The 21,320-nt window shown below is 43.7% G+C and overlaps 1 protein-coding gene and 1 long non-coding RNA gene across 2 annotated transcripts; one reads left to right on the forward strand and one right to left on the reverse strand.

The window, feature by feature from the left end:
• The first annotated feature begins 1,142 nt into the window (after positions 1-1,142).
• Positions 1,143-16,536, forward strand: LOC125448253 (NGFI-A-binding protein 2-like). The gene is made up of 6 exons (XM_048523406.2): positions 1,143-1,431; positions 4,114-4,873; positions 8,270-8,379; positions 9,227-9,278; positions 9,830-9,980; positions 13,343-16,536. The coding sequence occupies exons 2-6, from the start codon at positions 4,136-4,138 to the stop codon at positions 13,399-13,401; spliced, it is 1,110 nt and encodes a 369-aa protein (XP_048379363.1). The 5' UTR covers positions 1,143-1,431; positions 4,114-4,135; the 3' UTR covers positions 13,402-16,536.
• On the reverse strand, positions 4,517-8,772 carry LOC125448256 (uncharacterized). Its single transcript, XR_007246677.2, has 3 exons — positions 8,682-8,772; positions 8,243-8,472; positions 4,517-6,166 (listed from the first exon to the last, which is right to left on the reverse strand). It is a non-coding gene; the product is annotated as an uncharacterized LOC125448256 (long non-coding RNA).
• Positions 16,537-21,320: the final 4,784 nt, after the last annotated feature.

The following is a 21,320-nucleotide window of genomic DNA, read 5'->3' on the forward strand; positions in this document are numbered from 1 at the left end:
TATTGACTGAGGGATAGATGTCATGAATCACCAGGGAAAACTCCCCTGCCATAGTGCAACTAAGACTTTCTTGCTTTAAACACACAGGTAAACTTGTAGTTTGTTCTGACCTTTGAATTACCAGATAACAAATCAATGACTTTCAAAAAATTGTTCTGCTTAATGGGTTTCATTTATTTCTCCCCACAAATACTGATTGAAAGTAGTTACAGAAAAGTTAAAATGGTTACAGAGAAGATTATAAATTCAATAGGTAGAGGAAGAAAAGAATAGAAAATAGTGAATGCAAAACAGAAGAACTAAAGCTTCACTAAGATTGAACGTTAGATTGGTCAAATATGTTACCAGTAAACTCAATCAAACAATAACCAAAGTGGCCAGCTCCTGTTAAATGTAGACAACTTTGGTTCAATTTCCTTCTCCTTCCCTTGACATTAACCTAAAACAGCAGATAGTGTCTCATTTTAATGGTTCATCTGAAAATGCAACACTGTCTCAGTACCACCTTGAAAGAGTTAAGCATGCCCTCAACACCGACCCTCTGATAGTGCCCGCTCCCTCGGCACCAACCCTCTGATAGTGTGGCGCTCCCTCAGCACTGATCCTCCGACAGTGCCCACTCCCTCAGTGCTGACCATTCGACAGTGCGGTGCTCCCTCAGCACTGACCCTCAACAGTACCGCCCCTCTGCACTGCCCCCCTGTGGCGCTCCTTCAGCATTGACTCTCCGACAGTGTGGCGCTGACCCTGTGACAGTGCAGCACCCCCTCAGCACTGCTCTGCAGTAGTGCCAGCTGGGATCTTTATGCTTAAGTCTCTGGAGTGGAATTCAAACTAACAGTCTTCTGATTCTGAGACAGCAGTTCAGGTGCAAGAAAGCCAAACGTGTTAGCATTTTTTAAAAATGCTGCCTCTTTCAATATAATATTTTGCTGTTAAAGGTCCAGATGTTTTTAATAAAAAGTGAACAAAAGAAGTTATTCATGTCTTCTTATTATTGTCTTCTGTATTGGACAAAAGCTTCCATTGTGTCTCATGCCTGCTGCCTCCTACCGCCTCCTTCTAGCATGTCTCCCCGGGCATGAATGTTGTTTTTCGTTCGGATCTGGGCGCCACGCCGCCCCCGTCTCCTCCCCCGGACGGACACGCGTCATTCGCCAACCTCTTTCTCGGGTCGGAGGCGTGAACTGAGCCGGGAATATCCAGAACCCGTTCCAGCATCTGTTCAACGTAACAAAAAAAATCCATCGCTTGTACGGCAGATCAGAAAGCACCAACGGCGTGGAAGCGACACAGAGATCAGGACTTTACTCATTCTAGTCAGTAGGTGTTCCCAAGGACTGAGATCCCACAGGAGGTGTCTAACATCAGCTGGTCTGACTGCCACAGATCGCAGGACAACTTTAATCAAGAAGCTTGGCAAATATCAAGGTAAAAGTGATCGAGACTGGTATAGTTTACACTGAGCTAATTCAGAGGTTTAAACGCTGATAAAGGGTCGCTGCATTCGAAACGTTAACTCTTCCTGTCTCTCCACAGATGCTGCCAGAACTGCTCAGTTTCTCCAGCAATTTTTGTTTTTGTTTCAGAGGAAATGTACTCTATTTATTTTCTCCTGCTTCATAGAGTACTTCTAACTACAGACTGTCTTGTCACCCAGTGTCTTACTAAACTGGACAATAGTTGCAAGGGACTGGAAACGGTGGAAAAGGCATGAATAGTGAGATCTACAGATACTGGAGTCAGAGTCAATACAGTGTGGAGCCGGAGGAACACAGCAGGTCGGGCAGCATCAGGGGAGCAGGAAAGTCGCCGTTTCGGACCTAGACCCTTCATCGACTCACCTGCTGTGTTCCTCCATCTCCACACAGTTTTGAAAAGGCGAGAATGTTCTTTTAAGATAGCCACTGAATTAACTGAGGTTAAAACCACACCTGCCAAACAACTACATGGTATTTTCTATAATCTGTTCTACCAATTCCAAGTTGTCTTTACAATGATACATTGAAATTGTTCAATAGTTTGAAATTAAATGTAAATACCATAGGAAAGTAGAAGTTTTGCACTAAAGAAAATTAACTACTGGGCGAATTGAATTAAGCAACTTTGAACTAAGATGAAGAGACTGCTGATCGTGTGCAGGAGCATAAAAACATGTTGAATTAGCAACAATCATACTGTCCACTAACCTATAATCACTGGAAGTAAAGCACATACAGATTGTGTAACAGACATTGACTGCATGTGTAGTGTACACTGTATATAATTCACGATAGTGATGCTATAAGATGGTGGTGACATGTTGTATGGCATTATCACCTAATAACACACATTTATATTTCAATGGGTGATCAGTGCTAGAGAAGGTACTTGACAGAAATTGCTTTTATTTCATAACACTACTAAGCAGATTTTCAGTTTGCTTGGTAATTATTCAATTTTCCTCCCCACACAGCCCATTTTATTGCAATATTTAAACCAAATTGATTTTGGCATGATGCTGCTCCCACACCTGAGGAATGTCTTCTCATACCTGTCTATCACTCCTGGGGAGGAGGCAAAGAAAGCTGGTCAACCAGTCAGTGACATCTCTCCTATTTCTGCCTCCTAACCACCCTCTCCAACTGTAAACTTTCTCTATTGATCAATTGATAAATGCCCTCCTACAAATTCTTCTTGCTCACTGCCTTCTCACCATATCGACATTAAGATTAATCCTTTCCAAGATCATTATATTACAGTTTCTATATGGTACAGACTTTTAGAAGTTAGTCTTGATGTCACCGAGTCACTTTATTTTATTTCATTTCCTTTATTATTCTTCTTTCTCCTTACAAAGACATGATAAGAATAAGAATTAGATTCACTAATGCTCACTCTATGCAATCATATGCATCATTTTTTTCCCAACCCTATGAGTTTCCAACTCCTGCAGTTCAGGGATTCAGCAGTTGTTAATGGATGGTTTAAGGATCCAGCTGTGATTGATGGAATAGTCAGGGATCCAACACTTGTTGGGGCTCTTATGGTGCAGTGGTAACGTCCCTAGCCCTGAATCAAGAAGCCTAGATTCAAATCCCTTTGCACCAGAGGTGTGTAAATAACATCTTCAAACAGCTTGCTTAGAAAATACCTGACTGAGAGAAGGTATGATGTCAAACACTAGAATTGGTGAGGTCTGTCATGGGTGTGAAAAAACACATTGATCCCAGCAGTTCTTAATGGGTGGATGAGGAATCCAGCTGCTGTGCCCCCCACCCCCACCCCAAACATCTGTTATTTTGTCTGCCATTGAAGCTTTTTTAAAATTTAAAAAAGGCAATGACTTTGTGCCATACTTGCCTTCGTCACCGTAACTACAACAATGTTGACCCGAGCCTATTGTTTGGCAGCCAAGATAGGCCCTGGTGTCAACTATTAGGTGTGCTCCCAATGAAAATTGCACTGATCAAAGAGTTCTCCATTGCCATTTTTGGGCTAAGCCTACATTGTGTCCACTCTGGGCAATATCAGCCTGTGAGAGCCATCAAAAGAATTCCATATTGTGTGCATAAGGCTGAGAGAAAGACCAGGAATTAGCTTGCCAATCCTACAAAATTGGGCCCTGGCCTCTGTCAGTCTAGTGCTCTCTTCCCTGTGCCGCAGGCACCATTCAGCCAAACAGGTTGGAGCCATCCCCATGGACCAACCTTCTGGTCAGGCTGCACTGAGGCTCTCTAGTTACTGGCCACAGCCTGCCAGCTTCAGTTAAAAGCCAGCAAATGAAACAAAGCACGGAACTAATTGCTTTGTGGGTTGGATCATTTGTTGAAACCACATTGCCTGTCCAGTAAAAATCAAACCTTGACAGCAGAGATAACAAAGTGTGGAGGTGGATGAACACAGCAGACCAAGCAGCATCTTAGGAGCACAAAAGCTGACGTTTCGAGTTGGACAATGCTTGCAAAATGGTGACAGTCACCGGCGTCTTGACTTGGTCTTTCTTTAGATAGCAAAACATTAGTGATAGAATGTGTGGGGAAAATGCCTCCCCTATGTTCTCCCCCCCGCCTGCCAAAAAGGACGAAGTTTGTTCTGATTTACGAGACTAAAAGCTGCGTTGTTTACTCACAGGTCCAGCAGCGAGTTCCCTGCGATGTCTTTGCCACGGACCCTTGGTGAGCTCCAGCTGTACCGTGTCCTGCAGAAGGCCCATCTGCTGCCCTATTATAATTCCTTTATCCAACAGGGAGGGGATGATGTGCAGCAGCTCACTGAGGCGGGAGAGGAAGAGTTCCTGGAAATCATGGCCCTGGTTGGCATGGCGACGAAGCCTCTCCATGTGCGAAGGCTCCAGAAGGCCTTGCAGGAGTGGGTAGTGAACCCAGTGGTTTTCAACCAGCCTCTGGCCTCTGTTCCACTCAGTAGCTTCTCTGCGTCAAAACTGATAAATTCATCTTCACGGGAGTCAAAGAAGAGACCGGTCAGCAGCAGCAGCACAGGCGCTGCTCCTGCAAAGCAAGTCAAACATCGGCTGAGTTTCATCAATGCGTCAGCAAGGAGCATCAGCCCCAACCCGCCGTCCGATGGGAGGGAAACGTTTTCTGGCCAAGAGTGCCAACCGCCAGAGCCTGACAGCAGCCTCCCAGGGGACGACCCCACATGTCCCCGAGACAGCCCCACCCAACTGGACCTTGCCACAGCGCAGACCATTGCAGAGAGCGTCCAGCACATAATGAACGCCTTCCCCAAAAGTTACCCCGCGGAAATTTTGAAACTGAACAAAAGGTTGGCAAAATCCGTCGGTCCCATCTTCCAGGAGGAGGATATCGGGAAGTCCAGCGGGCGATTCGAGTGGAAGCGCGGGAACGCCGGGCAGCTGTCAAAACACAAGGTTGGGAACGGACTGTGTTTGTAAATGGATACAGTTCTCTGAAAAGAACTGAGAGGGCGGTTTAATAAAATTACAATCACAGGGAGGGAGATTCGAGGAGTGAACCCACTCCCTTCACACTTATAGAGTTTTGCGTCTGGTCTGCTACAGTGAAATAAATAAATCTTCTTTAGAGTAAAAACAAAGTTGCTGGAAAAGCTCAGCAGGTCTGGCAGCATCTGTGAAGGAAAAAATCAGAGTTAACGTTTCGGGTCCGGTGACCCTCCTTCAGAACTTTTTAGAATAATTTGTTTCGGCAATGAACTCATGTTAATAATGAACTTAAATGAAATTTTTCAAGTCTGATACCCGATGAATTGTCTTTAATGCTGGCTTTACCGTGTGCCGTGGACAGCTGCTAGGGAAAGCACAACAGAACACGGATCTCCAGGTCTTCAAGCTGCATTGAAATGTTAACAAACTGTCTTCTGCATTTAGAGCAGAATGTGAGCAGTTTGCCTTTTTTTATTGAGAAGGACAGGGCCTCGGAGTGTGGAGGCGCTAGCACGGTTCAATAGAGTGAGTGAGAAGATGAGATTAATGAAGAGGAATGGTTAGGTGATGCGAATTGAAAAAAGTCAATGCTAACTTTTAAAAAGGATATGGACAAGTATTTTAAAATAGCTTTTTAAATAAAGAAATTTCAGGGAAAGGGACTAAGGAAAGATCCCTCCTTGAGTTTTGTTTACAGCTTGTAGATTGTACAAGGAAGGGAAAAGTGGACAGGATGAGGAGCAACACAGTTTTGAGGATCCCGGAGCAAGTGGGTCCCTTGTGCTTATGGAGAGGAGCAACTCCGGCAATCATTTGTGTTGTGAGATGGGCAGCGCGGTGGCTCCAGTTAGCATTGTTGCCTCACAGGGCCAGGGGGCCGTAGATTCTTAATTCCACTCTGGGCCGTCTGTCTGTGCGGAGTTTGCACATTCTCTGCATGGGTTTCCTCCGGGCGCTCCGATTTCCTCCCACAGTCCAAAGATGTGCGGGTTGGGGGGTGGGTTGGCCTCTGGAAATACAGGGTAATAGGGTAGGGGTCTGGGTGGGATGCTGTTCGGTGGGTCGGTGCAGGCTGGATGGGGCTCTTCCCACATTGTCGAGATTGTCAGGCAGCATCAGAAACGGAAATGAAGGCATTCTGTTAACTCAACCTTTTGTAAGCAATGAGGGACAATAAAAGGCAAGTCATCTTAGACGATAGTGCTAAGCGAGTGCGAGGAATTCACCAAATGAAAGCAAAGTCGTGCGGATTCTGGAAATCTGAAACAAAAACAGAACAGAAAAAAAAATCAAAGATAATGGGAACTGCAGATGCTGGAGAATTCCAAGATAATAAAATGTGAGGCTGGATGAACACAGCAGGCCAAGCAGCATCTCAGGAGCACAAAAGCTGACGTTTCAGGCCTAGACCCTTCATCAGAGAGGGGGATGGGGTAAGGGCTCTGGAATAAATAGGGAGAGAGGGGGAGGCGGACCGAAGATGGAGCAAAAAGAAGATAGGTGGAGAGAATATAGGTGGGGAGGTAGGGAGGGGATAGGTCAGTCCAGGGAAGACAGACAGGTCAAGGAGGTGGGATGAGGTTAGTAGGTAGATGGAGGTGCGGCTTGGGGTGGGAGGAAGGAATTGGGTGAGAGGAAGAACAGGTTAGGGAGGCAGAGACAGTTTGGACTGGTTTTGGGATGCAGTGGGTGGAGGGGAAGAGCTGGGCTGGTTGTGTGGTGCAGTGGGGGGAGGGGACGAACTGGGCTGGTTTAGGGATGCAGTTGGGGAAGGGGAGATTTTGAAACTGGTGAAGTCCACATTGATACCATTAGGCTGCAGGGTTCCCAGGCGGAATATGAGTTGCTGTTCCTGCAACCTTCGGGTGGCATCATTGTGGCACTGCAGGAGGCCCATGATGGACGTGTCATCTAAAGAATGGGAGGGGGAGTGGAAATGGTTTGCGACTGGGAGGTGCAGTTGTTTGTTGCGAACTGAGCGGAGGTGTTCTGCAAAGCGGTCTCCAAGCCTCCGCTTGGTTTCCCCAATGTAGAGGAAGCCACACCGGGTACAGTGGATGGACCCTGCAGCCTAATGGTATCAACGTGGACTTCACCAGTTTCAAAATCTCCCCTTCCCCAACTGCATCCCTAAACCAGCCCAGTTCGTCCCCTCCCTCCACTGCACCACACAACCAGCCCAGCTCTTGCCCCCCACCCACTGCTTCCCAAAACCAGTCCAACCTGTCTCTGCCTCCCTAACCTGTTCTTCCTCTCACCCATCCCTTCCTCCCAACCCAAGCCGCACCCCCATCTACCTACTAACCTCTTCCCACCTCCTTGACCTGTCCGTCTTCCCTGGACTGACCTATCCCCTCCCTACCTCCCCACCTATACTCTCTCCATCTATCTTCTTTTCGCTCCATCGTCGGTCCACCTCCCCCTCTCTCCCTATTTATTCCAGAGCCTTCACCCCATCCCCCTCTCTGATGAAGGGTCTAGGCCCGAAACGTCAGCTTTTGTGCTCCTGAGATGCTGCTTGGCCTGCTGTGTTCATCCAGCCTCACATTTTAGAAAAAAAATCAATGTTGAGAGAGAGAAACAATTAACGTTTCGAAACTAAAGAAGTCATTCCGGACTCGAAACGTTAACTCAACTTCTCTCTCTACAGGTGCTGCCAGACCTGCTAAGCTTCTCCAGCGCTTTCTGGTTTTATTTGAGGAAATCACTAGCAGGCTCTGGACGTCGCCAATGGAAAACACATTCACGTACAATCTTGATGAGCATTACTCATCCCTCACTATTAAAATGCAGATTTCTCAGAATGAATCGTGTTTCTTTAGCACTATAGATGAGGTAAATAAAGGATAGACAAAGATTAAGAAAATTTTCTGATGAAGGGTCTCTGCCTGAAACATCAGCTTTTGTGCTCCTGAGATGCTGCTTGTCCTGCTGTGTTCATCCAGCCTCACACTTTGTTATCTTGGATTCTCCAGCATCTGCAGTTCCTGCTATCTGTTACAGATGGTGATTTTGTTGTCCGAATCTTAAAAATATAATTTCGACACAATTCTTCAAATTTACACTAAGATGCTATCATTTGTGCGCTTGGTTCTTAGGAACACTCGGTTTCCTATATATTTTTAAATCGACCTTGCTATTGCACCACCTGGGGGACTAGATGGATTTATGAACCTAGACCATCTAGCTCAAAGGTAAGGATAGCAGCCCGACACCATTAGAAGCTATGATAACACGGTGTGGAGCTGGATGAACACAGCAGGCCAAGCAGCATCTCAGGAACACAAAAGCTGACGTTTCGGGCCTAGACCCTTCATCAGAGAGAGGGATGCTCACTGTTTACTCCTGTTGTCCTGTTTCCAGTTGACCAACAATGAGGCGGCTGCTCCGTTTTGCATGGTGGACAGCAACTTACTGATTGGGAGAGTCGATTTCCTTTCACTGGCTGGACTGGTGGCTCAGAGGCAAGCACGGTAAGATAGAGCAACTTCCCGGCCGTAACCAGGGTGTACAGAGCAGCTACAAAAACACAAGTTGCTGGAAAAGCTCAGCAGGTCTGGCAGCATCTGTGAAGGAAAAAAAACAAGAGTTAACGTTTCGGGTCCGGTGACCCTCAGGGAAATTCAGAGCAGCTAGGCTTTTTTTGATTCCGAATCCTTTGATTTATTTCAACCTAGAACTTTTCTCTGACCTTCTAAGGGTCATTACGACATTGTAGCAAACATGACTTCTTAACTCTTGCCTGACAGACTCGAAGTGTAATCTGTGTTTTTACCGAGTTAGTTGATTCCTATTCTTGGGGGAGTTCGGGGCTTTTCAATTGGAAATCGGTGGCGGGGTCGGCTCAGATCCTGGTGTGTACACAGTGGCCCCTGCTGGAAAGTATGCGTATGTGACTGAGACCCAACAAGGGAAGAGGCGAGCTCTGAGATTTGTTGAAGGTGAAAAGGTGATATGATAAACCGGAGAAAGAAACAGTTTCCACCAATTACTGAGTCTGCAACTGGAGTATATAATTTTAAGATTATCATTCATAGAATGCTAGAGGGTCGTTCAGACATGGCACGCTATTGGAAATCAATGATAACTTTTAAAATGGATGTGGACAAATATTTGAAATAGATTTTTAAAAAATGAATACAGAAAGAGAGACTAAGGAAATAGCTCTCCTTCAATAAGCCCAGGTATAACGTGCTGAATTTCTTCCTTTTTCCAATCCTATGACTGACTAATTCTATGATTGGGGAAGAGGTTTACTCATTAGAGTCTAGTTTCTTTGGAATCTTCTAATACCCTTTTAAATCATTATTTTACCTCCAGATTAAACTCAGATGAAGTCAATGGTCCCACTGTGAAGAATAGGAAACTTGAGGTATGCCAGGTTTTATGTATTGGGGTACTGTGAATTGTTGGTATAGTGCCAGAGCTGGGTGGTGTGTATAATAGTCTATCAGAGTGAGGATGACACTTGCTCATGGCAATAACTTCCGCGTGGAGTCTTTTAACATTGGGAGGCTATAAGTGCTGCAGTTTCTACATGGTTTTGAAACTTCTTCTGCTCTTACTATCTGTTGTAGGCATACTGGAAGAGTTTACAGATTGATAATCGTTCTGTTGACATACCTTCCATTAAATCTTGAGGTGGGACTTGAACCTGGAGCTCTGGCCCAGCAGTGGGGAAGTTACTATTGCTCCATAAGATCTTCAAACTGGGCTGATACAGTGCCAGGATCAAGGTGGTACTTCTAGGGCTGGGTGGTACAGTACCAGGGATCAGGCAGCACAGTGCCAGGGTTATGGCAGCCTGATGCCAGGGCTGGAGCAGCACAGTGCCATAGTTGAGGTGATACAGTGCCAATGCTGGTGTGGTACAATGCCAGTCACACTTTTAATTATTCAGCTTTTTCTTTATTTTCAAAATAGAACCACTTAGAATCTGGCTTGAGGCCAATGTTGATACAGAGTCGAACAGAATGCATCAAACACCAAGGCAAAGCTTCAGCAGGGCCCAGAGGCATCAAAGAGGAGGATACTGGAAGCCAATCCAGGGATATCCTCTCTGGACAAATGGAGGGTATGTACAATATTTGTTCTACTCTATATTTTCACTCCCTTTTGGGTGGGTAAGGGAGAGTGATGATTATTTGTTAATTATTTCTACACAGTTTTATTTTAAAATTAACAGGCATAACATTTACAACTCAAGAGGAGGAATGAGATTTACTAACTGTGATTCCATTGACTAATCTTTCCTGTCAGAACATCAGTTGTAATGGAATTGACCCTTCAGCCTTTTAATCTTCACCCAGGATTGTCTCTCCGTTATGGCACCAGATATGGGATGCGGGTAGGGTCAGGTTTTCTGGCCTCAAATACCCTTCTAGTTCCAGAGTTTGTCATCTATTGCAAAGAAAGACTGAATCATGTTTGTGCTGATCTAGCCCTTCAGACCATGACTCAGTTTTCATGCTCTGGGTTAGCTGCAACTTCTATTCTCGGATGTTTTGCTATCCGACTGTATCCTAGACACTTCTCTCAGGATCTGGTTCAGGTATCTTTTTGTAAGACTGGTGAGGCTAGATTTTCTTAGTTGTCCCTCAGAGCTTATCTGTTACCATCTGCCTGTGGGAATCAGATAGTTTGCAAAACTCTTCCCTTTCCTTGCCAGCTTTATGGTGAGTGTCAATTGCCCCGCTCCTCTCAACAGATAGATCAGAATCAGGATCATTCAGTACCTTTTGGTGTTTTGCTGGTTGGCATCAGTTCAGGAGCTCAGACACAGCAGATAGCTATTACACTGCAGCGAACAAACAATTGCACCAAGATGGAATCCAGATCCGTATCGAGTTCAGTAGGTCTATATTGTTGCATGTTCTGATCGTAGATCATAGAATCCCTACAGTGTGGAAACAGGTCCTTCAGCCCAACAAGTCCACACCGGCCATAAAGCATCCCACCCAGACCCAACTCCCTATAACCCCCCTAACCTACATATCCCTGAACACTTTGGGCAATTTAGCATGGCCAATCCACCTAGCCTGCACATCTTTAGACTGTGGGAGGAAACTGGAGCACCCAGAGGAAACCCACGCAGACATGAGGAGAATGTGCAAACTCCACAAAGACAGTCACCTGAGGCTGGAATCGAACCCGAGTCCCTAGCGCTGTGAGGCAGCAGTGCTAACCCCTGAGCCACCATGCCACCATTCTGTATTTTAGTAATGGACGTGCTTCAGGGGGAAAGAAGTATAGAACCTTCAACCTATAGATAGCCTACTCCTGTTAATTCAAAGTCAATTTTGCTATAGAAACATCTGAATTATTCAACAGTTTAAATGTTTTGATTTTAATAAAACAGTATAAGGAGTGTTTTGCAGTTTTGGTTAGAATTAAAAAATCATTTGAACGAAGTATTGTCGACTGTAACAACATTACATCACAAAATGCGTAACTGAGAAGAGTAACAATTGTTGTTAAGCAGGCAAATATTTTACACACAGCAAGATCCCATAAACAGCAATGTCATGATTGACCAGACAATCTGTGTTTACTGATTGTATCAGAGATAATGGGAACTGCAGATGCTGGAGAATCCGAGATAACAAAGTATAGAGCTGGATGAACACAGCAGGCCAAGCAGCATCTTAGGAGCACAAAAGCTGACGTTTCGGGCCTAGGTCCTTGAAGGGTCTAGGCCCAAAATGCCGGCTTTTGTGCTCCTAAGATGGTGCTTGGCCTGCTGTGTTCATCCAGCTCTACACTTTGTTATCTCTGTGTTTACTGATGTTGGCTTGAAAAATAATTATTGACCAGGATAACTGTCTGCTTTTCTTCAAATACAGTCAAGTTTAGGATATTTAGTCAAGTCTCTGGTGTGTTGTCTCCAGATTCAAATGTTCCAATGCATGCTGGCTAGCCTCTCAGCTTCCACTGTCCACTAATTTGACATCTTCCAAAACTTTAGTAGTTGTACTCTTTTTCACCCCCAAGTCCCATCCACCCATTACCCACTGTGCTCGGTGACTTTTATTGACTTGTGGTTAAGCATTGCCTTTATTTTAAAATAATTGGTTTCAAATCCTTCAATAGCCTCCCCTTTCACCAACTCTGTAGCTCCCTCCAGCTGACAACCCCCTAAGATCTCTGCTCTCCTAACTGGGGCTTCTTGCACACCCCTCACTTTAATTTTTGCACAATTGGCAGCCATGCTTTCAACTAACAAAACCCTCTGGAATTGTCCTGCCTCAATCTCTCTGGCTCTCTTTCCTCCTTTAAAACCTACCTCTTTGACCAAGCATTTATGCATCTGGCTGACATGTGGGCCCATGTCATATTTTGTTTTATTATGTTCCTGTGAAGCACCTTTACTGTGTTCAAAGTGCTAAATAAATATAAGTTGCTGTGATTGTTGAGTGGGGCTTGAACCTACATTTAGCAGTCCATGCCAGCTGAATTCATAATTTGAAAATCGGTGATCAACAGAGTTTTTTGCCAGTCTTGCCTATTAAGGGATTAAAGTGTTTAGGGTTGAGGTAGGCTTTGTTTGGCTAAAGTGGTAAAGCAAACTGAGCTCCCACAGGTAGGGGAGTCTCCAGAGCAGGGGCAAGAATAAGCTAAGAATCGAATGAGTTCTCAGGTGGGCGGACTGTGGGTGTAAGATCGGACCTCGATCCAAACACCCACCAATCGTGCCAAAAGCAGGAGTAAGCCTGTGAGGGCGAGGGATGGGGGAGGTGGGGGTTGACATTTGGTCTGCATGTGTCACCTGAATTGAACAAAACAAAACCTGAAGGGAATTCCCAGAGTGCTTGAAGCAAAAAGGCCCCTCACAAGTTCCTGTCTTCAATCAGTTTTTTACAAGTGTCACATTTACTAAAGAAACACTTGCATTCATATAGCACCTTTCACACCCTCAGGATGTCCAAAATGCTTTGCAGCCAATTAATCACTTTTGAAATGTAGTCACTGTTTTAATGTAGGAAGCATAGTGGGCAGTTGCACACAGCAAGCTCCCCCCAAATAGTAATGTGATCATCTGTTTTAGTGACATTTGTTTCAGACTATGTCATGGGGCAGCTCCCTTCAGTCAATCTGCGGCAGCCTACCCATGGGGAATATATTGCTGACGTGGTGTGCTGTAGCACCTAGTACGCAGTGCAAAGGTTAGGAGGCTTGTATCATGCCTCGCCAAAATAAATGGAGCCACTTGGTGATGCAGATAGCAGCAAGGTTTGTAGGGCTATGGGCAAAATCAAGGGATTGCGACTATTTGGCTGGCTGTTTCAAATAGCTGGCAGGGCACAATGGGCTGAATGGTCTCATGTGCTGTATGATTCTATGACTCCTCCCTCCCAATCCTATTATATTGAGTGGTTATATTAACCAGTTTTTAATATGCTCTGAATCTAATTGTCTTGCTTCCTTTCTCATTAATAGAAGCAGAGAGTGGGACATATCTGAAAACTGTCATTCAGCCTCTACAATATCAAGAATAATAATATCAAGAACGTACTGAACACAGTGAAAAAGAGAGCAGGAGGACAGTGAAATAACTAAACCAAAGGATGTAATGAAACCATAAAGTTAAAGGCTGAAGTAAATGGATTTGAATATGATTACATCAGGATTTAATGCTCACCATTTTCCCAGATCTCTCAGGGGCCTACACCATCTAGCAAGTTTGAAGTTAACTCCTCCACTTAAATGTGTTTTTCGTCTAATTCTACTTTTGGAAAATGACAACTGCGGCCTGTGTTGACGCTGCACTGTGGAATGACAGGTAACTCAGATCAGGTTCTTCTGCAAATGGGATCTGGGTCATCCTACAAGAATCCTGCTCCATTCCAAGTTCACATTTATCCACTGCTGTTCTTGTGCAAAGACATTTGAGATATTACTGCATCTTCCACATCGACAAGCCAGGTCTTTATATTGTCAACTTTTACAGAGTTTCCCTCTGCTAATGGCTAGCTGAAAGTGATTGGAAGGAGAGAGAGTTGGTTCTGGATTTTCAGTCAGACTGAGGCTAGTAATAGGGTACTGGAACACCTGACAGAGATAATGTTGCAAGTCTGTATGATTCACTTCACACTTTGCAGAATGTTTGCTAAGTACTTTGAGGGGGATTTGAACCTGAAATGTTGACTGCTGCTTTCCTCCAGATGCTGTGTGGCTTGCTGTGCTCTTCCAGCCTCCTGTTTGCCCACCTTGGATTCCAGCATCTGCAGTTTTTATGCCTCCCACCTTTGATGGTTGTTTTTGTACAACTCACTGTGAGCTATCACGTCCTGTACCTGTCACAACCTCTACTTTATCCTGGCTTACGTTCCTTTTCTAATTGTGGGGGAATCTGTACTTTATTAAAATTCATAATCACGTTTGCTGAGAGACAAGTGTGACATTGATATTACACTGCAAGTGATTCCTTACTGTGTTTCTGTTAGGAGGAGAGATTCTGACTGTCAGTGGCAAATGATAAATAACTGAGCATGCTCAACTGCAACTGTCTATTCCTGCAGAGGAGGGGTGGAGGAATGGTGATTTGTTGGGAGTGTGCAGGTGAAGAGGTTTGAACAGACTAGCAGGATAAAATTATGTTGCTGGATTAGCTGGGAGCCTGGCTTGTGGACTTGGTGCTTGAGTTACACTTGATTAACTGATGCCTTGGCCTGCATGGGGAAGTTGAAAGCTCAGCTTGGCCACATTTAGGTCAAATGGTAGCAGGTGCTATACATTTGCTACCACTAGGATATTCTAACTCCTAGGTGACAGGAAAGTATTGAGAAAGTCTGTGCTGCCGAACACACTGGGACAACCAGTGTGCTGCTACATCCAGTTGAAATAGTATTTTGCAAAAGTATTTTCTTGCAGGAGAAAGAAGCATGAGTATCTAAATATATGTCAACAGAAAGGAGTTTTGTAGACATATTTTTATGAAGTCCATGCACTCCTAAAGCAAGCTACAACATTGGACATCCTGATTCATACCTGCAAAGAGGCAAGCCAGATTTTACACTGAGCTACTGCCGTTTTTCAAAACAGTATTATTGTTTCTAGTTTGGAACAAGGGATCAGGAGTCTGCATAAGGATCACTGGGTTTAACTCAGTGTCTGGTTGCACATACAACACGGAGAGCACCAAAATCCCATCTCCTTCCTGCTGCTAGACTGTAGGTCCCAGTACGAAGATCAACTATAATCAACAATAAATGGATGCAACGAACTGCACCATGCACAGAAACATCATCTTGTGGTGAAACACTCTGATCTCCACTCTCACTGAGTCACTGCTGCAGTCAGGTATGGCAGGAGGGGCAAAGCAGAGAGTTGGCTGTATGTGGAGAGAGATTGCAGTCTGTAGAACTGGTTCATGATGTTAACTTTATACCTTGTTCTTGCTTCTTAAAATGCATTGTTTCATTGTAGGTATGAATTGATTTATTTTTGTAACACAATGTTAAATATAAAAGAGAGAAACATTATTTTGGATGTTCTAATTTGTTCACAATCTTACTTTTCCATGTAATTTGTTTGCTCTGCTTGTGGTTAAAAGTTTTGATAATAGTGAGTTGTGACTAAGGCTGGCCAACACAGACCAGCCAGCTGTCGCCAAAGCAGGCATGAAAATTAAGGACACATTTAAAGCTGTTTGCCCTCTGTAGTACAGCTTTTCATTCTATTTGACTGTTTGGTAGAGAAGGAAAGGATGAAGGTTCATGCTTGCAATTCCCTACACAATGAGATTTCCACTGAAGCTTTGCAATAGAGTGAATCAACAAAGAGCAGGCTAGGACAGGATGCCAATAAAGGTGTTTGACAGGTATTTAATCTTCCTGACTGGAGGTAGAGCAATTAATGGTGCCAACTGAAAAAGTACAGCATTGAGATGAGGAAACAAAGATAAGCTAGTTGTCTCCTCAATCAACACCAGTACAGGCATTTAAAAATAAATCAAAATGACTTGCATTTCTTTAGGACCTTTCAGAACCTCAGGATGTCCCAATGTGCTTTATAGACATTGAGGAACACAAGAAATAGAAGCAGGAGTAGCCCATATGTTCCTTGAGCCTGCTTCATTTGATACAATAATGGCTAATCATCACCCCTAACTCCACTTTCCCTGCAGTAGCCATCGCCGTCTGGGAGGGGAAAATCCAAAGGTTCACCCCCCCCTTGAAATTCTCTATTATTATTATTATTATTATTATTGCTGTGTAGTCACTATAGCAACATAAGAAATGCTACTGATTTGCATAAATGACCAGATTATTTTTAGCAATGTCAGTTCAGACATAAATATCAGCCAAACTGTCAATAACTATAGCTAAAGAAAAACATGATCTCTTTGACAGAATTTAGCTTAATGTCCAAATGTTGAATTTGCTTTGGAATTTAAAGGGTCATTTGCTGTATAACCTGGACCGCTATACCTGCAACCCCTGCACTGAAGGATCTTTGTTATCTATCTGCTAGTCTACATAAGGTGTAAGTCTCTGTATGTGTCTGGAAGATTAATTTTATAGCATGTACACTATTTGCACATAAAAGAAATATTGTGCATATTTTAGAATTTATTTCTGGTTGTCTCCTTGTGCAATTCCATTTAAAAAAAACTCACTGTTACCTGAGATCATGAGTTGGAATCAATTCATTTTCAAATATAAAATATTAAAACATACTGAGACTAAAGTGCTCATGAGGTTGAAGGGATAAATGTCTTGTGTGTGGGACTAAGCCACACAAAACTCCCAGATACAAGTTAGCTGATCTCAAGCAGACTGGCATTTAGTGCGTTGCAATTGGTCTCTGCATTTTTAGACAGATGTAGGAATAATGGGACAGATTTGACAGCACTGGTAGCCAGCACTGCTTCTAACAAGTTACCAAAACCTCTGCTGAAAGGTGAACACGGGTGAAAACATGATCAGCTTCAGCTGTCATCTTCAAGAAACAACTTGTGTTATGATTCTGACAGGAGGAATGTACTGGTAATGAAGATCCACCACTCCATACCACGTAAATGTTTTATTTAATGGCCAAAATGGGGATTTTATTTCTCTTTATTACTGTCGTCTAGGTTGTTTCAAGAAACTCAAAAGCAACTTGTCTATTATATACAAAGTTATTTTTTAAACGTGGCAAACTAAGCTACAGTGCAGACAAACTGTAGCCACTTTATCTCACATATACACATTTATAAACAGACAAAATAAGATTCCACAGCCCTGCAGAGATGCCATGATTTTTTTTTTAAAGCAAAGAACAAATACTCTTGGAGGTCGAGGTTTCAAATCTAGAGAATAGAATAGGTTGACTTCTCACAGTTCCTTCAAGTTCCTGTTGACAAGATCTGACTGCTGACAGTCACAGGATGATAAGAATATTTTCAGACCAGATCTCAGATTCAGATGGAAAGCAGGGGGCCTGCTAATTGAATTCAGAGATAATGGGAACTGCAGATGCTGGAGAATCCGAGATAACAAAGTGTGGAGCTGGATGAACACAGCAGGCCAAGCATCATCTTAGGAGCACAAAAGCTGACGTTTCGGGCCTAGACCCTTCATCAGAGAGGGGGAAGAGTGCAGGGAAGTGGAGTTGAAATGTCCATCAGCCACGATTAAGTGGTGGAGTGGACTCAATGGGACAAATGGCCTTACTTCCACTCCTATGTCTTATGGTCTTATGATTTTATAAACCTCTGTAAGGCCACCCCTCAACCTCCTACACTCCAGCCAATTCAGCTTCTCTCTATAACTCAAACCCTCTATTCCCAGTAACATCCTTGTAATTCTTTTTCTGAGCCTTCTCCAGTTTAATAATATCCTTCCAATAGCAATCACAACTACACAGAGTACTCCAAAAGTGGCCTCACCAACGCCCTGTACAACCTCAAGATGGAGTATTATGTGGGAAAATACAAAAGTGTTGACTTTGGAGGGAGAATGAAAAAGCAGAGTATTACTTGAATGGAGAACAACTGCAGAATTCTGAGGGGCAGAGGAATCCAGCTGCCCTAGCGCATGAGTCACAAAAAGTTAATTTGCAGGGTCAGCACATAGTCAGGAAGGCTAATGGAATGCTAGCTTTTACTGTGAGAGGAATTGAAAATAAAAGTGAAGATGTTATGCTTTAGTTACACAAGACATTGGTGAAACCACATCCTGAATAGTGTGTGTAGTTCTCGTCTCCTTATTTAAGGAAGGATGGAAACGTGTTAGAGGTGATTCAGTGGAAGATTGATCCCTGGAATAAGCAGGTTGCCTTATAAGGAAAGGTTTGACAGTCCGGGCTTGATTCTAATGGAAGGGTGAAGGGTGACTTGATTGAAGTGTATAACATCCTGGCTTGTCTGGACAAAGTGGCTGTGGAAACAATGTTTCCTCTTGTGGGTGAATCCAGGACAAAGGGAACAACTTTCAGGACAGAGACGAGAATTCTTTTCCCCCTCCTCAGAGAGCTGTGAGACTTCGGAATTCTCAGTCTCAGAACACAGCGCAAGTGGGTCATTGAATATGTTTAATGTGGAGGTGCACAGATTCTTGTCTAACAGGCGAATCAAAAGTTATGGGGTAGATGGGAATATGGAATTCAATACAAACAGATCAACCTCTATCTTACTGAATGGCAGAGCAGGCTTGAGAGGTTAAATAGCTTACTCCTGTTCCTAATTCATAATTCACAAGCAATTTGACAAGCAATTTGACCATCATTAACCTAGAGAGAAAATGGCTAACAGGTTGGCGGAAGTGGGGCTGTGCCTTGTTCAGAGACACATTTTTCTGCCAGTAGCCCATCTCAGTTGGCGTTAATAAACAGAGTGGCTGTCCTGTCTAAAAAGTGAGCTTTTGTAACACATTCTGAGATGTCAAACAGCTCAGATGTTGTAATATCATTTTGCTGATACACTCCAGTCAACCTCTGCCAATATTAATAAATCTAAAACTAATGCTTGTTCCTTCCAATTTGCCATTCACTGTTAATAGAGCACTGCAGTCATGGCAACAAGATAACTAATGGCGTTAATACATACAGAAGGATCTCATAATACAATCATAGCTGGTTTTTACAAACAAATAGGGTTTAGAATTACTTCAATTGAAAAGGATCTTTCAAGGTGCTGGTGAATCTGCTCCACTGGCAGTAAGGTAGAAAGGAAAAAAGAGACAAATTAAAACCAACTAGAGATGGAATTATAGGTATCATATGAATCCTTTTCGGCCTGCTATAAGGGCGCTGTGTCAATGAGTTTGATGTATTTATGGGTAAACTGCTTCAGTAAATATAAAATGAAGGAAATGAGATTTGGGTTTTTCCATTCATTGTCTGTGAATGGGGGTGTCCCACAGATCCACACAATTCTAATTCATGAGATTTAGGTGGAGCACAGGGTTTGATCTTTATTATACAGAGTTCCTGATCTTGGTCAGAGGGCAAAGGACGTTGCCAGGCTCCCTCCCCATACACCAGGCAGCATTTTGTAGCTCATACCTAGCTCTTATGCAGTATTAGTGGGACAGCATGTCAACAGCAGATGCACATGCTCAAAATATCTGTGAAGGAAGGAAAATGAAGATGACAAGAGGGACGTGAAACCACACAAGAAATAACTCTTTTTAAAAAGAAAATGTCCATCGCAGCTGTTAGAAAGGGAAGTTTTGTCAATTCAAGTCAACTTTTAATGTGCTGAACTATGACTCACATTCCAGAGATGACTCAGATGATAGGCATTAGCACTGCTGTCACAGAGGAGAGGGACCAGGAGTGGGGGCAGACAGACAGAGAGAGAGAGAGAGAGAGAGAGACAGAGACAGAGAGAGAGAGAGACAGAGAAAGAGAGAGAGAGAGAGAGAGAGAAAGAAAGAGACAGAGGCAGAGAGACAGAGAGAAGCGAATATCTATGAAATATCAGATGGAAGACAACTGTTTGGAAATTGCCTGTGAGGTTGACAATAATGCTCAGTGTCGTGGTATCCTACTCAGTGTGGTGCAAGTGGAACGCTTGGGAGAAGCAATTTGTATGTGAATCACCCCTTTTTGGCATTAGCCAATGTATACAGTTTTCATTTTAGTAAAGTATTAATATATGCAAATTTTAGCTGCACTGTACATGTTACATAGTGCCTTATCAGAAACATTTTAAAAGCATTTTTTAAAAATTGTGTCATTACGTGCACAGTTTACCTGTTCCGATAACACTGCTCTAATTTCCTTCCTATGCTCTTTACTTTCTGATCCTTTCAACTGAAAAGAGAACAGACAAACTTTTCCAGACTTTGAAAATCTCGGTCCAATCAGGGTTAAGATACAGGGAGCATCACTTGATCTCTAACCCCATGCTCTCCATGTCCTGGGAGTGTTTGATGGGGGAACAGTATAGAGGAAGCTTTATTCTGTATCTAAATCCATGCTGTCCCTGTCCATAAGACCACAAGACGATAAGACATAGGAGTGGAAGTAAGGCCATTTGGCCCATCAAGTCTACTCCGCCATTTAACCATGGCTGATGGGCATTTCCACTTCCCTGCACTCTCCCCTTGATTCCTTGTGAGATCAAGAAGTTGTCGATCTCTGCGTTGAAGACATTTACTGTCCTGGCCTCCGCTGCACTCTGTGGCAATGAATTCCACAAGCCCACCACTCTCTGGCTGAAGAAATGTTTCCTCATTTCCGTTCTAAATTTACCCCCTCTAATTCTAAGGCTGTGCCCACGGGTCCTAAGTCTCCCCACCTAACGGAAACAACTTCCCAGCGTCCACCCTTTCTAAGCCATATATTATCTTGTAAGTTTCTATTACATATCCCCTCAACCTTCTAAACTCTAATGAATACAATCCCAGGATCCTCAGCTGTACATCGTATGTTAGGCCTACCATTCCAGGGATCATCCATGTCGGGGGACAGTGTAGTGGAAGATTTACTCTGTATCTACCCCTGTGCTTTCCCTGTCTTGCGAGTGTTTGATAGGGGACAATGTAGAGAGAGTGTTACTCTGTATCTAACCCATGTTGTCCCTATCCTGAGCAGTGTAGAAGCAGTTTGGAGGGTCACTCAACCCAAAACATAAACTCTGATTTCTCTCCACAGATGCTGCCAGACCTGCTGAGCTTTTCCAGCAATTTTTGTTTTTGTTGAAGAGGAAGTTTTACTCTGTATCTAACCCATTGCTGTCCTTGTCCTGAGTGTGTTTGATGGGGGGGGAGGCACAGTGTAGAGGGAGCTTTACTCTGTATCTAACCCCGTGCTGTCTCTGGGAGCGTATCATGGGGGGGACGGTACAGAGGTAGCTTTACCCTGTATCTAACCCATGCTGATCCTGGGAATGTTTAATTGGGGACCAGGTGCTTAAAATGGGAGTGATCCAATTTGAAGCACTAGCTTAAAGTTAGAGTCAGTCTTGGAAAAAGAGGGCAGGTAG

This window comes from Stegostoma tigrinum, chromosome X (assembly GCF_030684315.1).
Source record: "Stegostoma tigrinum isolate sSteTig4 chromosome X, sSteTig4.hap1, whole genome shotgun sequence".
NCBI lineage: Eukaryota > Metazoa > Chordata > Chondrichthyes > Orectolobiformes > Stegostomatidae > Stegostoma > Stegostoma tigrinum.